Here is a 21744-nt window from a genome sequence, read left to right on the forward strand (position 1 = left end):
TGTGGCCATGATTTTTCCCAAGTCAATTTCTGCTCTAAATCCATAGTCTCATAATGAACAAGTTGATAGATGACATCATTGTGTTTGTGAACTGCTTTGTGTTCATTTATGTAATTGTTGTCCGACTCCAGTCCCCAGGCATCGGTGTCCTGCGCGCGTGAAATGTGTCCCTGCTCCAACACAGCTGACTCAAATCACTGAATCAGCTCCTGAAAGACACCACTGACTTGGACTGTGAATTAAACCAAACAGATTTCCCTTTGAAGTGCTCTTGTACGTCGTCCTGTTTTCACAAATAGTCTGAAACAGTATGGCGGAAAATGTTACAATAAGGTGTGACTTTAATAATCTGATTTTCATGTTATGCTATGTCTTTATTTTATGAGTGTTTATGAACTCTCACCAATTAACTTGTCTGGGTTGCATACCCAAGGTTAGATGTCGTTTTTTGCAGCTGCTCGGGAGCCAGACTGTCTCTCCAATGTTTAGAATTTCTTGTTCTTGCTATAAAAGTAAGATGTTGTCTGCCTCTGTCTTACTTTAATTTGACCTGTCCATGACTATTTGATCTTGTAGCTCTTATGTACATGGTATAAAATAAACCCAGCGCTGATTTTCACCTAACATTGGTTGGAAAAATTTTTTTTCCACAACAAAGGTGACCAATTTAAGCCCTGTATACACCTCTATAAATGTTGTTTTCAGTAATTTTTTTTTGTTTGTAACCCAGAATGTAATAAAATGTAAAATTCAAACACTCATTACAGGCTTTAACACAAAGGTCATACCTGAAGGTGGTAAAAAAAGAACTCAAATCAAAACATTTACGCCAACATTCATAAGTCAATATTTCTCACTGACATTCCTAGTTAAACAGCAAACATGTGGCTGAGCTTTCATGCGCAGGTATAAACAAAACAGAACTATTGTTGTTTTTTTTTCTGAACGTTTATTTATATAGTTCAGCCCATACGGATACACCAAAACCTGACCTCTGACAACTTCTGTTGCATAATTTCAGCTTTTAATTTGATAAGCAAAAGAAGATTAAGCTATAAGTGACACAATGTCCCAAAGTTGTGCTCTTGTCTTTTTTTTTTTTGTCTGTTGCCTACAAGCTGAGATCTGGACTCAGTCCATTGTAGGGTGCTCCTGCAGTATGCATATAGGACCTCACACAGAGGCACAAGTCCATATAGGCTTTCAGTGCTAGATAGGTGTAAAGGAACACACAGCTTGCTGTGGCACACCCACAGCAAGAAGCTGCAGTTACATGATAACGTGGCTTTTTGCTGTTATCATGTAACAGCAAGAACAATACATGTTTGGTTCGTTCTTAAGAAATATTCATATAGCGATGTTTAATCACATTTTTATCTCTTATCTCACTTCAGTGAAATATGCTTTAAGCCATGCCTCTACCAGTCAGTATTGCTCTAAAGAAAGCTTGCTTTCATCTGTGAGATGTATGAGGGGTTTCTTGCATGTGTCAGCCAGTTTCAAGTCACCTCACAGCTTCTCAATGAGATCAGGATTCAGGCTTTGACTAGACCCAGAATAAGAAAGACTTTTGACTTCTTTTATAGACAACTCCTTGATTTGCTGGTATGTTTTGTTCTATTGTCACGTTAAATGGGATCCCATCCTACTTCACTTTACTTTTTTAAAACAATTTCAGCAAAACATTCGCAAACCATGACACACACAGGTATCTGCTTTTACATCCAAACCATCTGAAGCCTACTATAAGTCCTGTAATGCTGCTTAAGGTTTTCCTGAGACATTTTTTAACAGCGGTCTGCTCCAACAGTTAGCTTGCTTATTTCATTTTTTGCTTTTCATGTTCAACTAAGTTTTACTCAGTGAGAAATGAAAAGAAGTGAACAATGATATAGACAGAAATTAAGCTTTTAGTTTATTACATTTAAATCCAAAGGTAAAAGACCTAATTACAGATGACCGAACAAAGCAAGAACTTGTGAAAATCATGGAAAGAGTGCAGACAAACTCTCCACAGCAAAACAGACATAAAGAAACTAAATCACGGCAGTACTATGCACCGTGTCAGACATCTGCAGAATTGGATTAAAACTTTTAAACTTTAGCATATGACTGGTTAAAAGCCTGAGTTTAAGGCTTAATCCTCTGAAATAAGGTTCCATAATCTCACATTCCAGGATTTTTTTTTTAAGGAAGATTTGTGCTTTAAAGATTTAAAGGATAAAGAGAGATGGGATTAGCTGGTTTCAACAGAATGTGTGGTGGCTAAAAAAATAGATGTAGCCACTATTTCTGTTATCGGATAATGGAGTCTGTTATCCAACAACATAAGAATTTTGAGTGAAATAAATCAAATAACTTGCCAATAATGTAATAAAGTTTTGGATAATATAACATCACATGTTTTTCTTATGGTTCACCGCGATACCATAATAACTTATTATACTATGGGCAGAATGTTACATTATTGGCTCCAGAATAATATTACATCATTGGCCATTTTTTGGCCAACTCATTATATTCTACTTAAAACAAGCAAAATGAATATTTTACTGGAGGTATTATGTCATTGACCATTCTAGCACTGGTACATGCCCTTAAACAAGGCAAAAGAGAACAATTTGATGTCTGCATTGTGAAAAGATTTGTGCTTTTGGACATAAAAACCTATCCTGTTTACACCATGCCAACTCTTTATGCAGCAGTCTTCCATCATTGCCTAGTAACTAAAGATTCACCACCTTTAGCAGCTTTGTCAAAGTGGAAACGTGACTTTCTAACTTTAGCTGAGGTAGTAGACAGTACATGTTCGAGGTAAGTCAGGATGATGATGGACAGAACCTTTGTAAGACAGAAACCACGTCAAAACATAAGTGTTAGAGCAATGCTGCTAATTAGAGAAAACGTCTCGGGTTAAATATTGGTGTCTTTGAATAAATCAACAGCTAAACTGTATCTCTTAAAGTCTGTTAGTGTTTTAAAAACCTCTTATAATTTAAGATATCGACAATACATATTTTTTAATGCCTTTCTTGTGTTTTAAAGCTGTTTTAATTAGCACAATTTAAGCTGAAACATGTCATAAGTCCTAAGTAAAGATGACATCATCCTCCCTTAGTCATTGCACTCCCACCAGCTCTGTGATGGGTGGAGCGAACACCATCAACTCCTGGTATTTGGTAAAGAACAGGTGAAGACGGGACAGGTAGGTGTCCTCCTGGTAGGGAAGCTTCTTTTCAGTCAGGTACTTGGACACAACAGGCTTCACCTGAACAGAAAGAAGCAAGACAGCAGTTATGCATAATCACAGGACCATAAAACTCCTAACGTTTCTACAGTCGTATGTGAGGCCATCTGTGAGACAACCGAAGCTTGCCCTAAATTGGATCATTAACAGGACAATGATCCCAAACAGTAGAAATGGTGAGGGGAAAAAAAATGGCGTGAGGCAGTAATGGTGACTCCACCTTTAAACACATGTTGTCTGACAGGAAGGGGAAGAGGTGGTGTTCTACATGGCAGCTGATCAGAGAGTGTCCAAACGTCCAGTCCAGTATAGGGTTACGGGGCAGGTTCAGAACTCCGTGGGTCATCTGGTAAATCCTCTTCGGCCGTTTTGTTGGAGAGAACATCGGTAGACCAATGTGCTGCAACAAGACATGTTTTTTTTTTATTACGTTTCAGTTTAATCTGATACAACCACTTTGTAATTTGAGCTGCATCTGATCAATGCAGCAGGTGTTTTGACCTGATGACTGTCTAGTTAGGCGTTTGCTTAAAATTATATTCTTATTTTTATCCCTTAATCACTACGTTACCAGGTACATTTTTAAACGATTGTAACATTCCTGATTTTGAACAATTTGAGATGGTTTTGTATAAACCCTCCCACTGTCTTAGCACAATGCTCAAGATGTGCCTTGCAGATGTCATGGTCAGACAGTGGGGGTATTAGGGGATTGGAGAGGCGGGTGTCCCATCAGAGAGCGAGCTCCTAAAACCGCAGAAAAAAACCCTCGTAAAAGCACATAGGACCGTGCACTGAGTAAAAAGCTTGTGATTTAGAATGGACCTCATGTTTTAAGTCTGTGAAAGGGTTAAACTTTACTATGCATGGAATGTTTGGCTGTTTCACTTCATTACAAATAGGAGGTAAAAATTAGGTTAAGTGTTGAAACGAATTGGAATAACCTACAAATGGTGCCAGACTTAATGATATAAACCCCAATTAAACAAGACATTTTTTTGATTGTGCATAACTACAAGGAACACAAAGTCAATGTCTCAGAGTGACTTTCTTCTGCTTACTGGAAAAATGAATTATGTAAAGACCCAGTTTAAAAATGACACACAGTCATCACGTCTATAATTTTATCTTCATTTTAGGATTTCACTTTTAAGTGAAATCCTAAAAGAGTGGAACAATCTTACAAACATCTTCTGTGGTTTATAAAACAAACAACTTGGGTGCACAAGTTTGAATTTATGGTGCAATTTCTCTAATCCACAGGGTCCACAGAAGGGAAAGAAAATTCCAGTAGTTCTTTAACTTCCATCTAAAACTGTGGTTTACCCTTTCAGGTGTGTCACTGTTTAAATTTACTCAAAAGAGGGACAAGTAAATTGATCCTAGAGCTGTGGAGATTATGCAAACAAATTCCGTCAATTCCAACGTATTTTTGTTGCTGGTTTTAAGATTTTACTTATTGACCGAGAAATATAAGATTTACGGAATACATTCAGTGCAACCTCAGCTTGATGAACCCACTAAAACCAGAGGTCAACCTCAGTCGAACAGCTTTGAACCCAGGGAGGTGGGAGGTAAGGTGAAACCAGCCAACAACAGCATCCGCACATCAAGGAGACGCTGGAGAGAGGGTCTCCAGTCTGACCTCTGAGTTAGAACAAACATCTGAAACCTGCGTTCTCTAATCCACCTTCACACCCTTTGTTCTGAACAATGTACAATGACCTGGATCTTTTCTTGGAAAATCATGCCTGGATTGTTCTTGTTATTCCTTTAGTTCTCTGACTGCAACACAATGCCGGTGTCTGTTAGCTTCCCACAGAGCCTGTAATAAAAAGCTCCTGGTGAACATTTGGCATGAAATGAAAAGAAGCTGGTTTGTGAGTGGAGTATTTTTTTCCAAATGGCCTTAAGTCAAGCACTAAAAAAAAATGAACAAGTTGACATAGTTTGAAACAAAAATGTCCATAAACATGTAGACAGAACATGCAAAAAATAGCCAAAACAAACAATTAACTCTGTTGACAAATGTATTATAATTTAGTTTATTCATATATGATTTTACCCTAAAATATAATTACTCTTGTGTAGTTTTGATGTGTTTCCAATATAACTGTTAATTTTTTATTAATTTTTGAGTTATCCTTTATTACCTTAAAGAAAGAAAATATGGTTAACTTACTGGTCAGTTGTTAAATGTGTGGTCTTTTTTTATATTGATGACACACATTTAATCTCATGCAAAAATTGTCACCCAGTTGATCCTCTGTTGTTTGCATTTGATGTTATTCAGTAAAATTTGTTCCTTCTTACGCTGCTAAATCCTGAAATAAATAACTAGTGGTATAATATTTCCATACAAACCTTCTTCTAAGTCCCTCTTTGAAAAATATATATCTAAAAAAGGCAACATAAGAGCTATGATTCTAGAAATGAATCATATTATTTTATTCAACAGTAAAAGGACCACTCAGAAGTTGCCTTCTTGTTGTAATTTATATCTACACTATCTACACTCATTGTCATTTATAAATCAATAACTTGGTTGCTATCTCTGTAGAAAATCCCTAAATGTTAATCTGACAAAGCACCTGCACTCTCCAATTTGACCTTTTTTTAATTGTTCCTTTAATATGTACACAACTTGTTAAAAAAACATGTTTTTTACTGACTCTTTCACTTAATACAAACTACGGCTGGATTTGAAGTTTTGCAACTCAATTCAGCAAAAGGACACTTAAAATGTATATGTTGTTTCTGATTTTATTGATTACTCATATTTGACACCTTCTCTTATTTGGCCGTTTCAGTCAATCTGTTTCATGCATTGTATGGATTTTTATCTGTTTTAAAAATGCTTTCTCGCATGCTAGTTTTGAAACCGGTCTTTCATAAAAGCAGACATTTTGTCTCCATAAGATTTGCATGTATGCAAATGCAGGCACTGTGTTGTCACCTGGAAAATGTTGACATGGATGTACGGAATGGAGAACATGGCTCTGCACACCAGCATGCATAACAAGGCTCCGGGCATCGACCTGAACCCGGACACGTTTATGAGGAGCCAATACTGTGAATACAGGCCCAGTGCAATCATCAGGACCGTCCGGACCACCATGCCTAAAGAATTTCCTTTAAGATGAGCTGAAAACAAATATATCACTCACATTAAATCAACACTGATAAGAGAGACATGTAGGACACCAAAGAGCTAAAAAACTATCGCAACTTTATGCTGGTAAGTCATTTTAGAAACTCTACAAATTAACCTACAGTGAAAAAAAAACAAAAAAAAAACTTTCTAACCTAGAGCAACGAGTGGAGTGATGACCGGCACAGATAGGGGGGCCATGAACAAGTAGATGATGCGAGGCAGATAGGGAACCCTCCAGACGCTGGAATCGCCGAGTCCAATGATGTTGGTGTGGGCGTGATGCATCTTAATGTGGCCATGTATGCCTGCTTGGGCTGAGAATGAGCCGCAGATCTGAGCAGACCAAAAAAAGTAATACAATAAAAAACAGACATTAAAACTACACATATAGCTCAGTCTATGCACATGTGTTTAGGTAGAGATCGGATACAGGCTATGAATCTATTATATTTTTTGTTTACATTGTGAGGTATCTGGTCAAAGGTTAAAAGAGAGAGAAGGAAATGATACAAGTGTTTTGCTTATGTAAATACCAGCATATTCAATAAATATCCATGTTTAATTAGGCGAGGTCAGTGAACTGAGTTTCTGGATGCTTGGGTTTTTTGAGGTCACTGAATGGTTTAAGCAAAAACATGTTCTGCTTTGCAGCACAGAAAGATAACACGTTTAAATCTCAACTGGAATTTATCTTGCTCTTTCTGTGGTTGTGAGGGTTTTTCCAGGTTTTTGTAATGGTCAATCGAGTAATGAGTGCATCGAGGATAGTGTGATACAAGTTCAGTTCAATTACCTCTTACAACACTGACACTAGATATTTTCATGCAGTGCAAAAAAGTTCAGTTAGAATAATTAAAATTAATTATAGTTTCCAAATGCCAGGATAATGAGAGATATAGTGTTTAATTTAAACTTTCTGCAAAATCAGATGTTTTCTCATTTCTATACTGTTTAACAAATTGCCTTTTTGCATGACTTTTTTGTCAAAGGTTTTAGCTATTTTTCTACAAGGTGCTCCTAGCAGCTTGACAGCGCTTTGGTCCATTCCTCCTAAAAGTACTGGTGTGAAATTGGTCAAGTTTGCAGGTCATCTTGTCCACATATTTTTTTTTAGGGATTTGTGATGGTCACTCCAAAATATTGACGTCATTGGGTAATAGCTGGACTATAATTTTGGTAATGCTTAAACTATGGCCCTGGTATTAAAAACATTATTTTTATTTAACTGAGTAAAGTAAAAAAATATAAAAAAAACCAACTGATATTGAGCTAGCATTCTAAGCTCAACTGAACACTTAATCAATCATGCGTGTGTCTTCTGAGCTTCCTAAAAGTCAAACTGAATAAAGAACAATCATCGCAGACAGTTACTGATATTCCAGTTTGTGGTTTAATGTAAAATGATCAGAAAGCTTTTTAAAGCAAATTTTAAATGCTAAATTTCAGATGGAAAGCTTTTCAGATTTCTGGAAGTGACCAATCAGGAGCTGGTTGGCCTTTGAGAGGTTTTTATGGAAACATATGTCTCTGTCGGGACGAACATGATTGTGTGAAAAGTCGTAGACAAAGAAAAACATAAATAAAGCCCTTCACATAAAATATTAACTTATAGTTGATATTTTTTACCCTCACTTCTTTAGCTTTAGCTTTGCCAAAGAAGTGAGAGTAAGACTATCCAGCTCTAAAAGTTATTTTTGTTTTAAATTTTCACATGGCAGCAGATTTTATTTTCCCCTTCATACCTCGATGAAGAAGATGGCCCAGAACTTTGCCCAGGTGTTCGACTCACAGAGCGCCCCGTGACTGGCCAGATGTGCTCCTTTGACGGTGATGATAGCATGAGCCAAGCCCATCAACAGCAACCCCAAGGAAAACCAGAGCAGCTGAGAAGAGCTTAGCAGCAGGAAGGCTGGAAGACAGATAACAAGAGATAAATGCGTCTATAGAACTGTTTTAGCATTGACTTAAAACTCTCGACTCTCTGTTTCTTAACATTGCTTTAAACTGGATTTTAATTTTTTTTTATCCCTGCTGTGTCACATTAGTTTTACAGTTTCTGTACTAAAAGGCTGAAACAGCTTCTGATTGATAGACTAAATACCTAAAAAAGAAGGAAGAAAGAAAACAAAAATGATGGTCAGTTTTAGTCTTTGTTCTAGTGGTTTTCTAACAAGCCTAAGAAAGAGCTCAACCTCGGACACCAGCTGCCTCAGTTAAAATGTCAAATGTTAAAGTTTGTGATACGACGATTAGAAAAAGCCTGAACAAGTGTGGCTTGTTCAGAAGGGCTGAAGGAGAAAGCCTCTTCTCTCCTAAGAGAACATGGCAGCATGGTTTAGGTTTGCAAATATGCATCTGAATGAACCAAGCTGAGACCTGGCCCAAACTGGGCCATCAACAGGACAATGATCCCAAACACCGCAGGAAATCGGCAACAGAATGGCTGAAAAAGAAATGAAGCCAGGTGCATCAAGAGTCCAGTTAAAGTACAGAGCTGACTCAAACGTTGTGGGAGTGCTGTAAAGAAACAAATGTCTAAAAACTAACAAACTCAACAAACTAAAGTTGGATATAGAAATTGGTCCTGACTGATTTAACTTAAAAATTTAAATATGTTGTCTTTATCTTCATAAATTAACATATAGTGGCTTCCAAAAGTATTAATATCCTTTGAAATTTTCCATATTTTGTCATATTACAATCACAAACCTAAATATATTTTATAGGACGTATTGTGAAAGACCAAAATACAAAGTGGTATACAACTGAGAAGTATAAGAAAAGATATACATGATTCAAAAGAGTTTTTTACAAAAAAACCCTGAAAAGTGCAGTGTGTACCTTTCAGTTTCTCCCAGTGCCAATTGCCCTCAGAAGTTGCCTGATGACTGCAAAATAGAGTCCGTCTGTGTGTATTCTAATCTCTGTACAAATACAGCTGCTCTGTGACAGCTTGAGAGGTTGGTTAAGAGAATATTAGGGAGCAAACAGCATCATGAAATCCAAGGAACGCAGCAGACAGGTCAGAAATAAGGATGTGGGAAAATTTAAAGCAGCCTTAGGTTATAAAAAGATTTACCAAGCTTTCAACATCTCACTGAACACTGCTCAATCCATCTTCCGGAAATGGAAAGAGTACAGGTACCAAGACAAGGCTGTCCACCTAAACTTAAAGGCCAAACAAGGAGAGCACTGATCAGAGATGGAACCAAGAGACCCATGGTGACTCTGGACAAAAAGCAGAGAAGCTCTGTTTAAACTATGGCAAGTCGCCTTCGCCACATCTACAAGCCTAAATGAATTGAACTGTTGCTAAGTGACTGGCAGATAACATCATCAAGAAATGATGATGTTATCATCATTTCTTGATGATAGAAATGATGATAACATCATCATTACATCATCATTTCTATGATGGCAATACAATCCGGATGGATTGTATTGCCATCCGGATTGGCAATACAATCCGGATGTTATTTGATTCACTTTTTTAGTCAAGTACCTGGTAGTTGTTTTTACATATGCTATTTAATTAAGCCAACTCTGATATATGATAACCTGAACCATGGCAGTACTCCTAAACTTTGGTGTTGCTGTGTCAAAGCAGGACAGTGAGCATAAATCTTAACAGCAGCCTGCCAAAAAGACACAATTGTTTCCAATTGCTTTATTGAAATCGCTGCAGATATAACATCATTCAGTCCAGAGAAGATATTGTTCCATAGGCAGAAAGAAGTTCCAACAAGATGATCCTCAAATAATAGATAAGAACTTAACACAAAGTAGAAGATCAACTGAAAGATGATCAATCACTAAGGTCTTCCAGTGGGTCTTTGCTGTCAGATTCTGTTAATCTTCTCCAGCTAGCTTTTTTAAGTTCTCAATCGTCCCCTTTTGTTCTCCATTTGCCCTGTACCCTCATTTTGTTGATTGATAACTACAGAAACCAGAAACAAAATGGGGAAAAAATCTGCTAAAGTCTAAATGAAAGCTTTAAAAAAGTTCTAGAAAACTTGCAGAGCAAATAATCATGTTTCCGTTTAAGGATATATATATATATTTTTTTACCTTACTTGGTAACAAAATCTAAAGAAGTGGTGGATAGTTAGGCGCATCTCCAGCTTGAGATAAATTAGCAGGCAGCTCTACTGGTAAAATGAAACCTTATTCGTCACCAGAGACAGCAGGGCTGCTCGCATCTGACACCTTTTCATCACGTACAACATTCCTTACATCACTTCACATGTAGATTAAAGGTTATCCTTTAATCTACATGTAAATTTACACATCTCCATTATGTAGAAAAATTCAGCAGCTTATTATATGCCTGAAGTAAAAAGAATGGTTTGTTTTATATTTTGTTTGACCTAAAATCCAGACTGCAGTGTGTGCTCTTGATCATACACACAGTCACATGGGATTTTCATTAACGTCTCTGGCCCCTACAAATTCTAAATCTATAAACCTGCGCTAAGCAGCTTGGTTTCAGATTTCAGACCCCACTGTTTCAGATAAAAGTGGAATGATGCACAATTTACAAATTCTTTTACAAATGAGAACATCTAATTCACTTCAGTTTATTTAGTTAGTGCCAAATCGCAACATGTCATAATAAGGCAGGTTACAAAAAAAGCAGGGTCTCTTAACAGCCTTACACATTCATGGCAAAAAAAGATCAAGGTAAGTCAGCTTAGATGGAGGACTGGACTTTAACTAAGCCATTTTAAGATTTGCTGCTACAGGTTTTCCCCCATGATTGCCCTATATTTAACTCCGACCATCATCCATTTAACTCCTACCAGCTTCCTCACAGCATGATTCTGCCATCATCATCTTTTGCTGTGGAAATGTTGTGTTCAGGAGTTGCACAGTGACCATTTCCTGGTCTCATATGACTGGATCACCTACTCCCATAGATGACCATTGGTAAACATGTCCTGTCAACAGATTTCTTCCACCTGAACTGCGGATCACCGTTGATCCTCCAGAGTCACCTGTCTGCTGTGTACCTTGATCATACTAGTTCTGTTTATTCATAAATGTTTTCCAACAAACCTTTGTTGGCTTACCAGATCAGCTGGATTTATATTGAAATTTGTGTTGACCATACAATTGTAATGAAACATGTTAAAGCTTATGTTATTTATCAACATTTTGAATACAATGAGTCATTTTAGTCAGTTTGAAATGTTTCAATACCTCAGATCGCTATCTTCTTATGTTTACAGATGTGTCAAGTTATTCCTTACCAGGTACCAGGCACAGGAATGCTGCAGTCAGGATGCTGCAGTCCACTCCCCTCTTCTCCCACCAGCTGCTCTCTTTCATCACCTTCTGCACCAGCCTGGTCAGCTCCATCATCAGAGACTCTTTCCCCACATCCTCTTCTCCTCCTCCGTTTGTCACCTCCGAAAGCGCTCCGCTTCTCAGTTTTAGCACACCACCCCATCCTCGGTCATTCTGGATTTCTTGGCACTCATCGCTCTGCATGCTGAGGACCGGCTCAGGACAGAGTCACAGTCTCCCCCTGAGAGCAGCCGGAGCAAAACACTGCAGCACTGAACGCAAAGTCCACTGAGGAAAGTCAACACTGGCAAACTCCCTGTTGGTGAGGATCATTGTCAGAGAAGCCCGACCCCCTTCCTGTAGCTGTTCTGGATCCTCCCGTCCCACCTCTTTTTTTTATGTCATTCCTCCTCCTCGCCTCGACTTCGAATCTAATGAGGCACTGGCTGAAGATTTAACAGGATGGATTCAGAAATCCTGCAGAAAAAAAAAATGCATCTGCTTCAGTTCCCCCTCTCTGGTGTCTCATGCATTCTGCATGACGCTCTCCCCTTCGTTGTTCCTCTGCCTTTGTGTGCTCTCCTCTTCCCCCTCCCCTCTGCTGCTGTAACCTTGGCAAACATTCTGGGAAAGACGACGACTGAGTAACAGCGTCCACTTCTGTTTTTTCAAAGTAGGAAGATAGCTTTTTCTTTTAGAAGTTCATTCACATTAATCTGCATCCTTCTGGAATCTGGATGATTGGATAAATAGGACCTGACTTGGAAAGGGGAAAAAAATAGGTGAAAATTAGAATTGTCCTTGTGTTTTTCTAAATTGAATTGTATTTTTCAGACTGGGTTCAACAACAATACAAAAATGTTGAAGAAGTGTTACAAAACTGTAACACTGTAACACTTTCTAGTAAGAGGTCCAAGAAAAGGGAAAGAGGTGCCAAAAAAAATCATAAAAACAATACCTAAAATGACAAAATAGCTAAATGCAACAAAGAAGAGGGAGAAAAAAACATAAAATATCAGAAAATCTTGCAGATAAATGCTAATGGAGATAAATAAAAAAAGAGAAGAGTGGAAAATGGCTTCTAAGAAAAAGTTAAAAAATACAGAAAATTGTACCCCTAAGAGAGGAGGTGTGTACTGAGAACCAATTACATAAATCTAACAGATAAATTGAATTTTGACAGCCTGAATGCATTCATGCCAATGTATAAGTACAACAAGCTCCCAATGAACTCTTTAACTTTATTTTATTAAAAGATATAATGTTTGTGTGAACATTCTCAGGCAGTTATTACAAAAAAAATAAAAATGATCATACATGCAGGGTCATGCCCTCTGGTGCAGATACATCCAGAGCTGAAAGGTGATGCGACATGCAGCAACCTGAAACTGCAGCTTTATCTTACGCAAACTCACGTAACTTTGACCTGACACCACATCGTCTTACTGTTACCACCATGTCTGCAGCGGTCTCAGATTAGTTTCTATCACGAACATACAGTATGGTCATTAATGTACATGTGCCAAACAGAAATATTTTTGTTTTAAAGTACAATAGTTGTATTTTGATTTTTCTTAAATGGAGCAATAGAGATGTACAGTAACAATAAAGCAGAATTTATTGGAGGTGAATCAATAGAAACTTACCTGTTTGTGGAAAAATTTTAAAACCAAAACCTGTATTGTATTGTAAAGTTTGTAATTAGTTTTATTTAGTTCGTTAATATTTGTGTGTGTAGACTCATAATATGGAGACAGATTTATGTAAATGTATATATAATAGCATGTCACAAAATACAAATAAACTATGTTCTTGACATAGTTAGAATGAGAACCTACAGCATGAAATTGAGTGCAGTTACACATGGTAGCCACAAGATGGTGGCAATGATATTTTTTGGAGATAAACAAACCCACACCAGTGATTGAACCGTTAAAGGGCCATAATCGAGTTTGTTGACATGCTTTACCTTTGATGATTTTGAGTTGGAACCAAAAAGTACCATTTCCTGCTGATTAGTGATTAAAATGGTCAAAAACAATACATGTTCGGTTTTCCCCCATGATAATATGTAATATGAGCCAAAGTCTGTCATGAATCTATCTGCTGGGAATGAAGATGTAAGGTGATAATCCCGCTATAAAACAGATAAAGTCTCAAAGCGCAGAGTCCTCAATAGCTTCTGGTTCTTCGAGAACATCGAGACGCCTCTTGCAGGCATCTAGCATCTTTTTTCTGGGGCCTAATGGGATATGAATGCTACTGAGGTCCTGATCTGAACATAGTAACAGTGCCTCCAAATCAATCTTTTCCCGACTGAGGATCGGCAAGAATTCACTCAGGCCCTGAGAGGCAAGAAAGGTTTCAAGATTGTTATTCTCTGGCTCAATGTCCTCATCTAACCCGATGTCAACCTCTTCCCAAGGTAATTCTTGCAGGTTCCTCTCCTGCAGGCTAAACGCGCTTCCGATACTGTCTTCATCAAAGCTAGGAGAGCGCTGAGGCAGGCGTCCACGCAGACGGACGTTAGGTGCTCGACCAACAGGTTCACTTCCTACAACACTTCCTTCATCTCGTCCTCCAATCCCGAACATGCCACCTGTCATATAGTTCCTTCTAAACACCATGGTGCCAAGCCCAGGCCGTGTGAAAAGGGAGTCCCGCCCAGAGTCTGCGCTGATTTCTGAATAGGCAGCTTCATAGAGGCCTGGGTCACTCATGGCACGAGAAACTGTTTCAACATCGTCATCATTTTCCCGGGGGAACATGTCCCGGATGTTGAGACGGGCCCGCTCTTTGGGGTTGGCGTAGGTGCCTTGTTTGAGGAACATGACGTCGCTACCAAGCTGCAGGCCAGTGAGCGAGCGGATACTCTTTCTCCCATCTTCGTAGATTTTGAACGTTCCATCAACTTGCTTCTTCTTTTCCAGTTTCTTCTGAATCTTGGCCTTGCCCTTGGCTGTTGAATGCAGCGTAGCCTGGAAATAAAACCAGCTTGCTTAAAACAAAATTTAAGGTCTTAAAACAATAGCAAACATAGGCACTCTTTTCAAAATAACTTCTGTTTTGGAAGACTTCAATAAAAAGTCTATCAATAGAAAACACTGTTGATAAAGACCTCAAAGACTCCACTTCACAACCTCTGATGTTTATTTTTACACTTCAATCTGACAATGGAAGAATACAGAAAGTATGTCTGGCCATTAGTTGGCAGAAGCTTTTGTTTATGCTCAGGTTATTTACTACCACAATAGACCAGATGAGGACCCAACCCATCGATTTTCTGATCCATTCTGCCATCATGATATCATCTATCCATTTCATGTCTTCTGCTTATCCAAGAACAAGAATCCTCACATTATTTCTAAAAAATCCCCCCAGTGAGTTTTTAGCCTGCTCCAATATGTGCTCAGAAAACCTCCAATATGAGATATCTAGTTGACATCCTGACCACACATCTAAACACTTTTGATACAGAGGGGTAGCCTTTCTACTATAAGCTTGTTTCTATTGATGGAGCTCCTTACTGTGTCTGTAAAGCTGAGTCCACGCAAGAGCAGAACAGAGCAGGGCATAGATTACTATATACAAGGCCTCATTTGATTTTACCATCCTCCTCCTATATTACTGTTGAACACCACACCAAGTACCAAACACAGCCTGGAAAACCATACTACAATGATTTCCTCATCAACTCTACAAGGGTAAGGACCTGCTCCTTGCAATCATTCAGAGCCTCCTTTCCAAGACCCTTGGGTAAGCTTTCTGCCCCTTTTCCTTACCTCTCCGCTTCAAAACAATATTAGCACTTCCTTAACTATTTAATCAACAACTAACCTTACCAGGAGAGTTTAGAGGTGAAATGTTAAAGATTAAGCTAACCAGTCAAAAACAACCAGTTTCCATGCTCAAACAAAAACCTTGGGTGTGTGGGCTACGTCTTCAAGTTCTTAAAGTTGGTGTCATGTAGTAACAATAAGTACATAGTAAAAAAAAATGGTTATAATCTCAATTTGTCTCATAAAAACTATTATTAATATATAGAAGACATATAATATTATGCTTATTTACATCAGCATATTGGATATTTACATCTGACTCATAACCACCTGTGAATATGGCATGTTGGAGGTGGCTGTGTTGAACTTGCGGCTTAGCGTGCTGCTGCTGGTGTAGCTGGACAAGCTAATAGCATCCAGGTTGTCCAGAGCCACTGACTCCTTCATGAACTTCCTCTCCATGCGCTCCCGGTGCCTCATTTGGAGCTTCTCACAGTCTTTGATGCGACGCTCAGCAGTCCGAAATGCTCGGTCTTTCAGCTTACTGACCAGCTTTGGGTTGAGGGTGATCTGCTTGGAGGCGGTGGAGTCCAGATATCGAACACAATCCATGTGGCCCTTGGCGGCTGCCATGTCCAGAGGTGTGTGATAGTCATTGTCCAGACACCAAAGGTTGGCACCGAAAGCTACCAGGAAGGAGAGCGAACTGAGATGGCCGTTGGCAGCTGCCAGGTGGAGTGGCGCGTTCCCCCAGATGTCACATTTGTCTGGATCACCTCTAAGAAACAGGAAAGGAGGTGTCTAATTAAATTTATTGAACTGATTCTAATGCTAAGCTTAAAGGTTTTCTTTTTGGCTGTAGACACTGGGAGATTTCTTGTAGAAAAGACAAGAATCTATTTTAACTGTGAGTATGAGTTAATTTAGTCAGCTAGGGGAAGATTTTTTTCTTCAAATTAATTAGATATGATGATCATTAAGAGGATCAGAAGTGGCTAAAATAAACTAACCCTTGTTCTTTGATTAACTTAATTTTAAAGTTAGAACAGAATAGAATAGAAACAGCCAAAAAGTAAATTCTAATTTTAAAATAATAACAGTTGGGTGAACTGATTTTCATGAAAATCCAGTTTTTTTCTCCTTCCTCCCAATATTAATGAATTATAAGAATAAGCCCCAATATGCAGTTTATTCCCCCAGGTGTTACTGTATCGTTATCAAGAACATAAACAGGGGCATTCAGCTGCAGCAGCGACAAACTTTCTTTTTTTTCCCTCCTCTTACACGGCCAGTCCATGATCAATAATTGAAGCTCTGCAGGTTAAACATGACAGAGGTGACGTTGCATTATTCATCCCACACACCCAAAGTCTTTTTTTCACACACACCCACGAACACGCAGTCACCCCAACAGGTTCCACCGGCCTCATCAGCATCTCCTCTGGCTTTATTTTCAGCCTGTGACCCTGATGGACCTTTTTAAAGTTCTTCGTTCTGCTGTTGATTTAAAAGGTGTAACGCAGGTCCAGTTGCAGCAGTGGGAAATGTATCACTGTAGTAACATGCAACAGGAATCACACCTACGTAACTCAGACAGTAATCTGATCACATGTAGCTCCAGTTTAGAAGTGATAAAGCAGAGATAAACAACAAAAAACAAATCTGTTTTCTGCTGCTGTCAAGAGCAATTGTTCCGAGGAAGCTCTGACTGTGAGACTTTATTTGTAAGTCATTTAAAATCATTAAATGCAACTCAAGTTGTTTTTGGCACTCAGTTTTCCTTTAATCCCAAGAAAAGAATGGGATATGAGATGCAACAGAATAGTTTAGGTGTTTCCTTGTTATTATTCTAAGTGTAATCAAATGTAACTAAAATGATTTAACCTCTAAAACTTAAACACCAGTGCCATATACAGAGTGTGAATATAACGTATGTTACAGTGGAATGTGACCGTCTATAAATGTAAACAGAAGATGATTGATTTCTTGACAAAAAAGCGCTTTGCTAACTGGAAAATATGTAGCTGTTTATGCACAACACAAGAGAACTGGGTGAGCTTTCCAGATTTCCTCAAAGATCCTGCAATGCAGAAAAATATGTTTGGCTAATATCCTGCCATGACAATGACAGAAGACTCTGGTGGAGTCTGTGTTGTCTGTTGGCAAATAGCTTTTTTAAGGTAAGAAAATATGTTGCTATACCATTGTGCTTAATTTTTATGTCCATCCATCCATTTTCTTTACACCCTTGTCCCTCAGTGGGGTCGGGAGGGTTGCTAGTGCCTATCTCCAGCTAACGTTCCGGGCGAGAGGCGGGGTTCACGCTGGACAGGTCACCAGTCTGTCGCAGGGCAACACAGAGACACACAAACAACCATGCACACACACACTCACACCTAGGGGCAATTTGGAGAGGCCAATTAACCTGACAGTCATGTTTTTGGACTGTGGGAGGAAACCGGAGTACCCGGAGAAAACCCACGCGTGCACAGGGAGAACATGCAAACCCCATGCAGAAAGACCCAGAACCTTCTTGCTGCAAGGCAACAGCTCTACCAACTGCGCCACTGTGCAGCCCTTAATTTTTATGTACCAATACAAAATGTATTTTGATATTCACAGATTGTGTTATAAAATTAAATCACTGTTGGACCTTCAGACACGATTGACTAATTATAGGAGCTAGTATAACTATTGATTCATCAGTGCACTGCACTAACCCACTTTGGTTTGAGCAGCAGGAAGAGGAATTGCTTCAGGAAGGAAATTCTGCATGTCATTTGGAGATTATGTGCCCATGACCAGAATATATGCTTTCTTTCATGCGTCAATCATGAGGGAAACATCAGGGAGGACATTACATAATCTGAATTATTGTCCTGCTTCTGCATTATTAATACTTAGAATTGTTAAAACTGAGCAGGTCTTAGTATCATCTGTTTTTTTAAGGGGTATTTTTCCTTTATTTCTAGACACTAAGCTAGATAAAACTACCCTTAAAGCATGTCCCCTTTCTTAAAGGTAATGGTAGCTAAGCTAAATGTAGCTCAGGGCTCCAGCATTTTCAAAACATAGCTTTTCCCTACTGGTGTGATCAGTCATAGAAAGCACTGGGGTTCATTAATAATTAATATTGTTAATTATGGTGCTTTGGACTTAAAATAGATTGTTTAAGACAGCAAAACATTTGATTCTTTATGTTAATTTAAGTCACCTTTCTTGTAATCCAAATGATCAAATTACCCATCACTGCGGTGACCGATAAATATTTTGACTTAAGACATCATGAGCTACAAGCTTGAAGACATAAACAATATGACACTTCCCATTTTGAATTATATAACTTTCATTGTGCACATGCTACTTTGTAAATGTAAATTAAAATACAAGAGATGAAGCTGAACGGCTGCACAGTGTCACAGTTAGTAGCACTGTTGCCTAGTAGCATGACGGTTTCCCAGCCCGGTGTCTTTCTGCATGGAGTTTGCATGTTCTCCCTGTGAATGTGTGGGTTCTCTCTGGGTACCCCGGTCTATAATGTAAAATCCCAATAACATAAAGTAAACTCTAAGATTTAATTGCAAGGCGACAAAAGGTGGAAAAGTTAATGGCATAGAAATATTTTTCCAGGGCCCAATTTGGAGACATGGCTGAATAGACATTCTCACTGTAGTATAAAAATAAAGAATATTTTTTGCTATACTGAAATGTTAGCAAAAAAAAAAAGTAAAAAAGCAACTATACAAGTCTTCCAGGAATTCCTGTGTTATTGTCACATTCATTGCAATGTATGTCTTTCTGCCCGTCTGTTTCTATTAATCAATCTCTGTGACCTTTCCAAGAGTCGGCTGTCCTCTGCATCACTGCATGCCCTATAAACCTGTAGTCAGCTGCACGATAAAGGGCACCCAGACTGTTTCATTCTGCTTCAACAGATAACAAGGAGCCTCTTTGATCAGCATCCTGCTTTGATTGTAGCTTGAAAACCTCAGCAGATGTTGATCCTAAAATCTTTCCTGCATCTCAACATAGACATTCAGCCAAACATAATGGATTTTCACTCTTAGATCATTTTTAATCTAGTTGAGTGAAATTATTACTGATTGCTTCTGGATAAGATTTAGAGTGCTAGCCTGCTGACCAGGCTGGTCTATTCTAAAATTGATCATAAGTGAACATGAAGCTGTCACATTGTGCATTCACTTGTTTAACCTGACCTTTCTATGTAATGGGGCTGTAAATCCTTCTATATGTCCTTCCACTGATTAAACTGCTAAGGAAGGAAGTAACATTTATTCTCAATATTTTATTTCTTATGATTAGTTTAGTTTTCTAAATAATAATAATAATAATAATAATTCTATTTTAAACTAGACTTTGATTTGGTTAATTTACCTTTTTTAAATATAGTTCTTATTTCACGTTTCAAACTCTATAACAGATTTATTTATAAACAAACAATAAAACAATTTTTACGGACTCACCCTCTGCCAACGATGAGCCGCAGAGCCTCCAGGTTGCCGTGGTAAGCGGCCCATAAGGTCGGCGTCATTCCATCTTCGTCCGGGGCGTTCAGCTCCTTCCGAGTGGCTTCCTTCAGGATGTCCAGGTAACCGTCCCGGGCCGCCCGGTGGTACCGGTCATTCATGGCGGCCTTGGCTCAATTTGAGCTCCAGTCCATAACCTTTAGATCCTTTGAAGAGCTGACTTCTCGTTTCGCTCCGGGACGCTTTTGGTCCTGCGGCCTGCACAGCCCACTTGCTGGGCAGCTGGTTGCTTAGAGACGGCTGCCCGCTGTAAGTCAGGAATGGGCGGAGTCGTCTCCACGTAAAGACGCGCCCCGCTTCACGTATAAGTCAAACCTGGAGCATCCTTCAGTTTTGAAGATGATTTCGAATCCCGACAAGTTAAATTTAAGCATTCCTCTTTACTGTCATTGTTTTCACATAATTGTTTTTTTAGTTCCAAACCCCACAACGTTTAAATGTTGCTGAGGTGTACAATCATCAAACAACATTAAAATCCAAAACAGCCCGACTGCTCGAATGATCTTTTCTTGTTCCATTAACAAGAAATGGAGCAAGGACAAACACCCTTTCCTTCCCTACCGTTTGAAATAGATTAAACAATAAATGCTGGAATGAGATATTTTCGGATGTTACCTTTACCTTTGACATAAATTTCCTTATATTATTTGGTAGAATTACATTTCAAATTATATGTATTGGGTGAAACAGGTTGCCGCCTACACACGACTTTTCATTTCTGACCATGTATTTTCTTTTAGACCAGTGAGATTCTTTAAAAAATGGTTGAAAGTCTGATCCAGTCGCATGCATTCATATTCAGTATGTTCTAAAACCTTTTACTTTATATCCCTTGCTAGTCAGAGATCGCCTTGTTGGGGTCACCAGGAGGTCACTGTCCTCACAACACGTCATTAGCTACACGTCAGTGAACAACTAGTAAAAGCTTTTACTAGTTGTTCGCTGACAACTAGTAACAGCTAGTAATAGTTGTTCGTTGACGTGTATCCACAAAAACCTTGTTTTTTATTAGCTGGAGGAAAAAAAAACATACATTAGCTAATGCACTCATATTGTTACATTCAAAATGTTTTTGTAACTGAAAATATAACAAAGAAAAAATGCATCACTCCTCTCAAATCCACACTCATAGATGCACACTGCTCTACATTTTACAAACACATAAATACTTACAAAGACGAAAGTTTTCCAAGCGCATAAACGTTAACTGCCTCCCCAACGGCCTAAATTCTTGTTGCCAAGGTTACTGAAGAAAAATACATCAGATATCGTTTGCACCTAAGAGCGCTCACTCGGTCATCTTTCTACAAATAAACGAAGATTGTAGCAAATGTCACACTCGGATAAAATTCCAAACACAAAATTTTTAAAACATGTTCAGAATTGTCACACAATTACGAATTTATTTTCACTATAAACTAATTTATATAATATTTGACAGAATGGCCTCCCAGTCACACATCCAGTAGGTACAAAAATTATTTTCCATTTTAGTTTGAATGTAGCCAATTGATTCAGAAAGTTGACAGCTCTAAAACTTATGCATTTTATCCATTCGTTTTAAATGTTTCCAAAGGTATCATTTGGTAAATCCAGTTTACCCAGGTCCACCCACTCTGAGCCAATCATTTTTTCCCCTTTCACATACAAATATTTATATTTTATTTCTTTTTAAAGCTGCAGATTGTTTGTATTAGTACAATCATTTACAGTTCCTTTTATATTTTTTAA

General features: G+C 38.4%; 2 protein-coding genes across 3 annotated transcripts; both read right to left on the reverse strand.

The window, feature by feature from the left end:
- Window positions 1-1892: 1892 nt before the first annotated feature.
- Window positions 1893-21270, reverse strand: fads6 (fatty acid desaturase 6). 2 transcript variants are annotated; one of them, XM_008437182.2, is made up of 7 exons: window positions 21187-21270; window positions 11651-12164; window positions 8144-8310; window positions 6554-6734; window positions 6204-6391; window positions 3468-3647; window positions 1893-3268 (listed from the first exon to the last, which is right to left on the reverse strand). In XM_008437182.2, the coding sequence occupies exons 2-7, from the start codon at window positions 11889-11891 to the stop codon at window positions 3119-3121; spliced, it is 1107 nt and encodes a 368-aa protein (XP_008435404.1). In that variant the 5' UTR covers window positions 11892-12164; window positions 21187-21270; the 3' UTR covers window positions 1893-3118. The 2 variants fall into 2 exon arrangements, with proteins under 2 accessions (XP_008435404.1, XP_017166466.1); XM_017310977.2 differs by having other exon boundaries at window positions 11651-12447.
- On the reverse strand, window positions 12915-21250 carry ush1gb (Usher syndrome 1Gb (autosomal recessive)). The gene is made up of 4 exons (XM_008437181.3): window positions 21187-21250; window positions 19951-21025; window positions 15797-16244; window positions 12915-14665 (listed from the first exon to the last, which is right to left on the reverse strand). The coding sequence occupies exons 2-4, from the start codon at window positions 20112-20114 to the stop codon at window positions 13844-13846; spliced, it is 1434 nt and encodes a 477-aa protein (XP_008435403.1). The 5' UTR covers window positions 20115-21025; window positions 21187-21250; the 3' UTR covers window positions 12915-13843.
- Window positions 21271-21744: the final 474 nt, after the last annotated feature.

The sequence above is a fragment of the Poecilia reticulata genome, chromosome 19 (genome assembly GCF_904066995.2).
Source record: "Poecilia reticulata chromosome 19, P_reticulata-male-v2, whole genome shotgun sequence".
Taxonomy (NCBI): Eukaryota; Metazoa; Chordata; class Actinopteri; order Cyprinodontiformes; family Poeciliidae; genus Poecilia; species Poecilia reticulata.

Bases quoted from the DNA above. Each gene is read 5' to 3' on its own strand.
- fads6 (XM_008437182.2), bottom strand. From the start codon at position 11,891: ATGCAGAGCGATGAGTGCCAAGAAATCCAGAATGACCGAGGATGGGGT. The intron at 6,735-8,143 runs GTATGAAGGGGA...TGGTCTGCTCAG, and splicing joins GGGCCATCTTCTTCATCGAG to ATCTGCGGCTCATTCTCAGC. The intron at 3,269-3,467 runs GTGGAGTCACCA...CTTTCTGTTCAG, and splicing joins CAGACAACATGTGTTTAAAG to GTGAAGCCTGTTGTGTCCAA.
- ush1gb (XM_008437181.3), bottom strand. From the start codon at position 20,114: ATGAATGACCGGTACCACCGGGCGGCCCGGGACGGTTACCTGGACATC. The intron at 16,245-19,950 runs GTGAGTCCGTAA...CCTGTTTCTTAG, and splicing joins CGGCTCATCGTTGGCAGAGG to AGGTGATCCAGACAAATGTG. The intron at 14,666-15,796 runs GTGGTTATGAGT...TTTTATTTCCAG, and splicing joins CCAACATGCCATATTCACAG to GCTACGCTGCATTCAACAGC.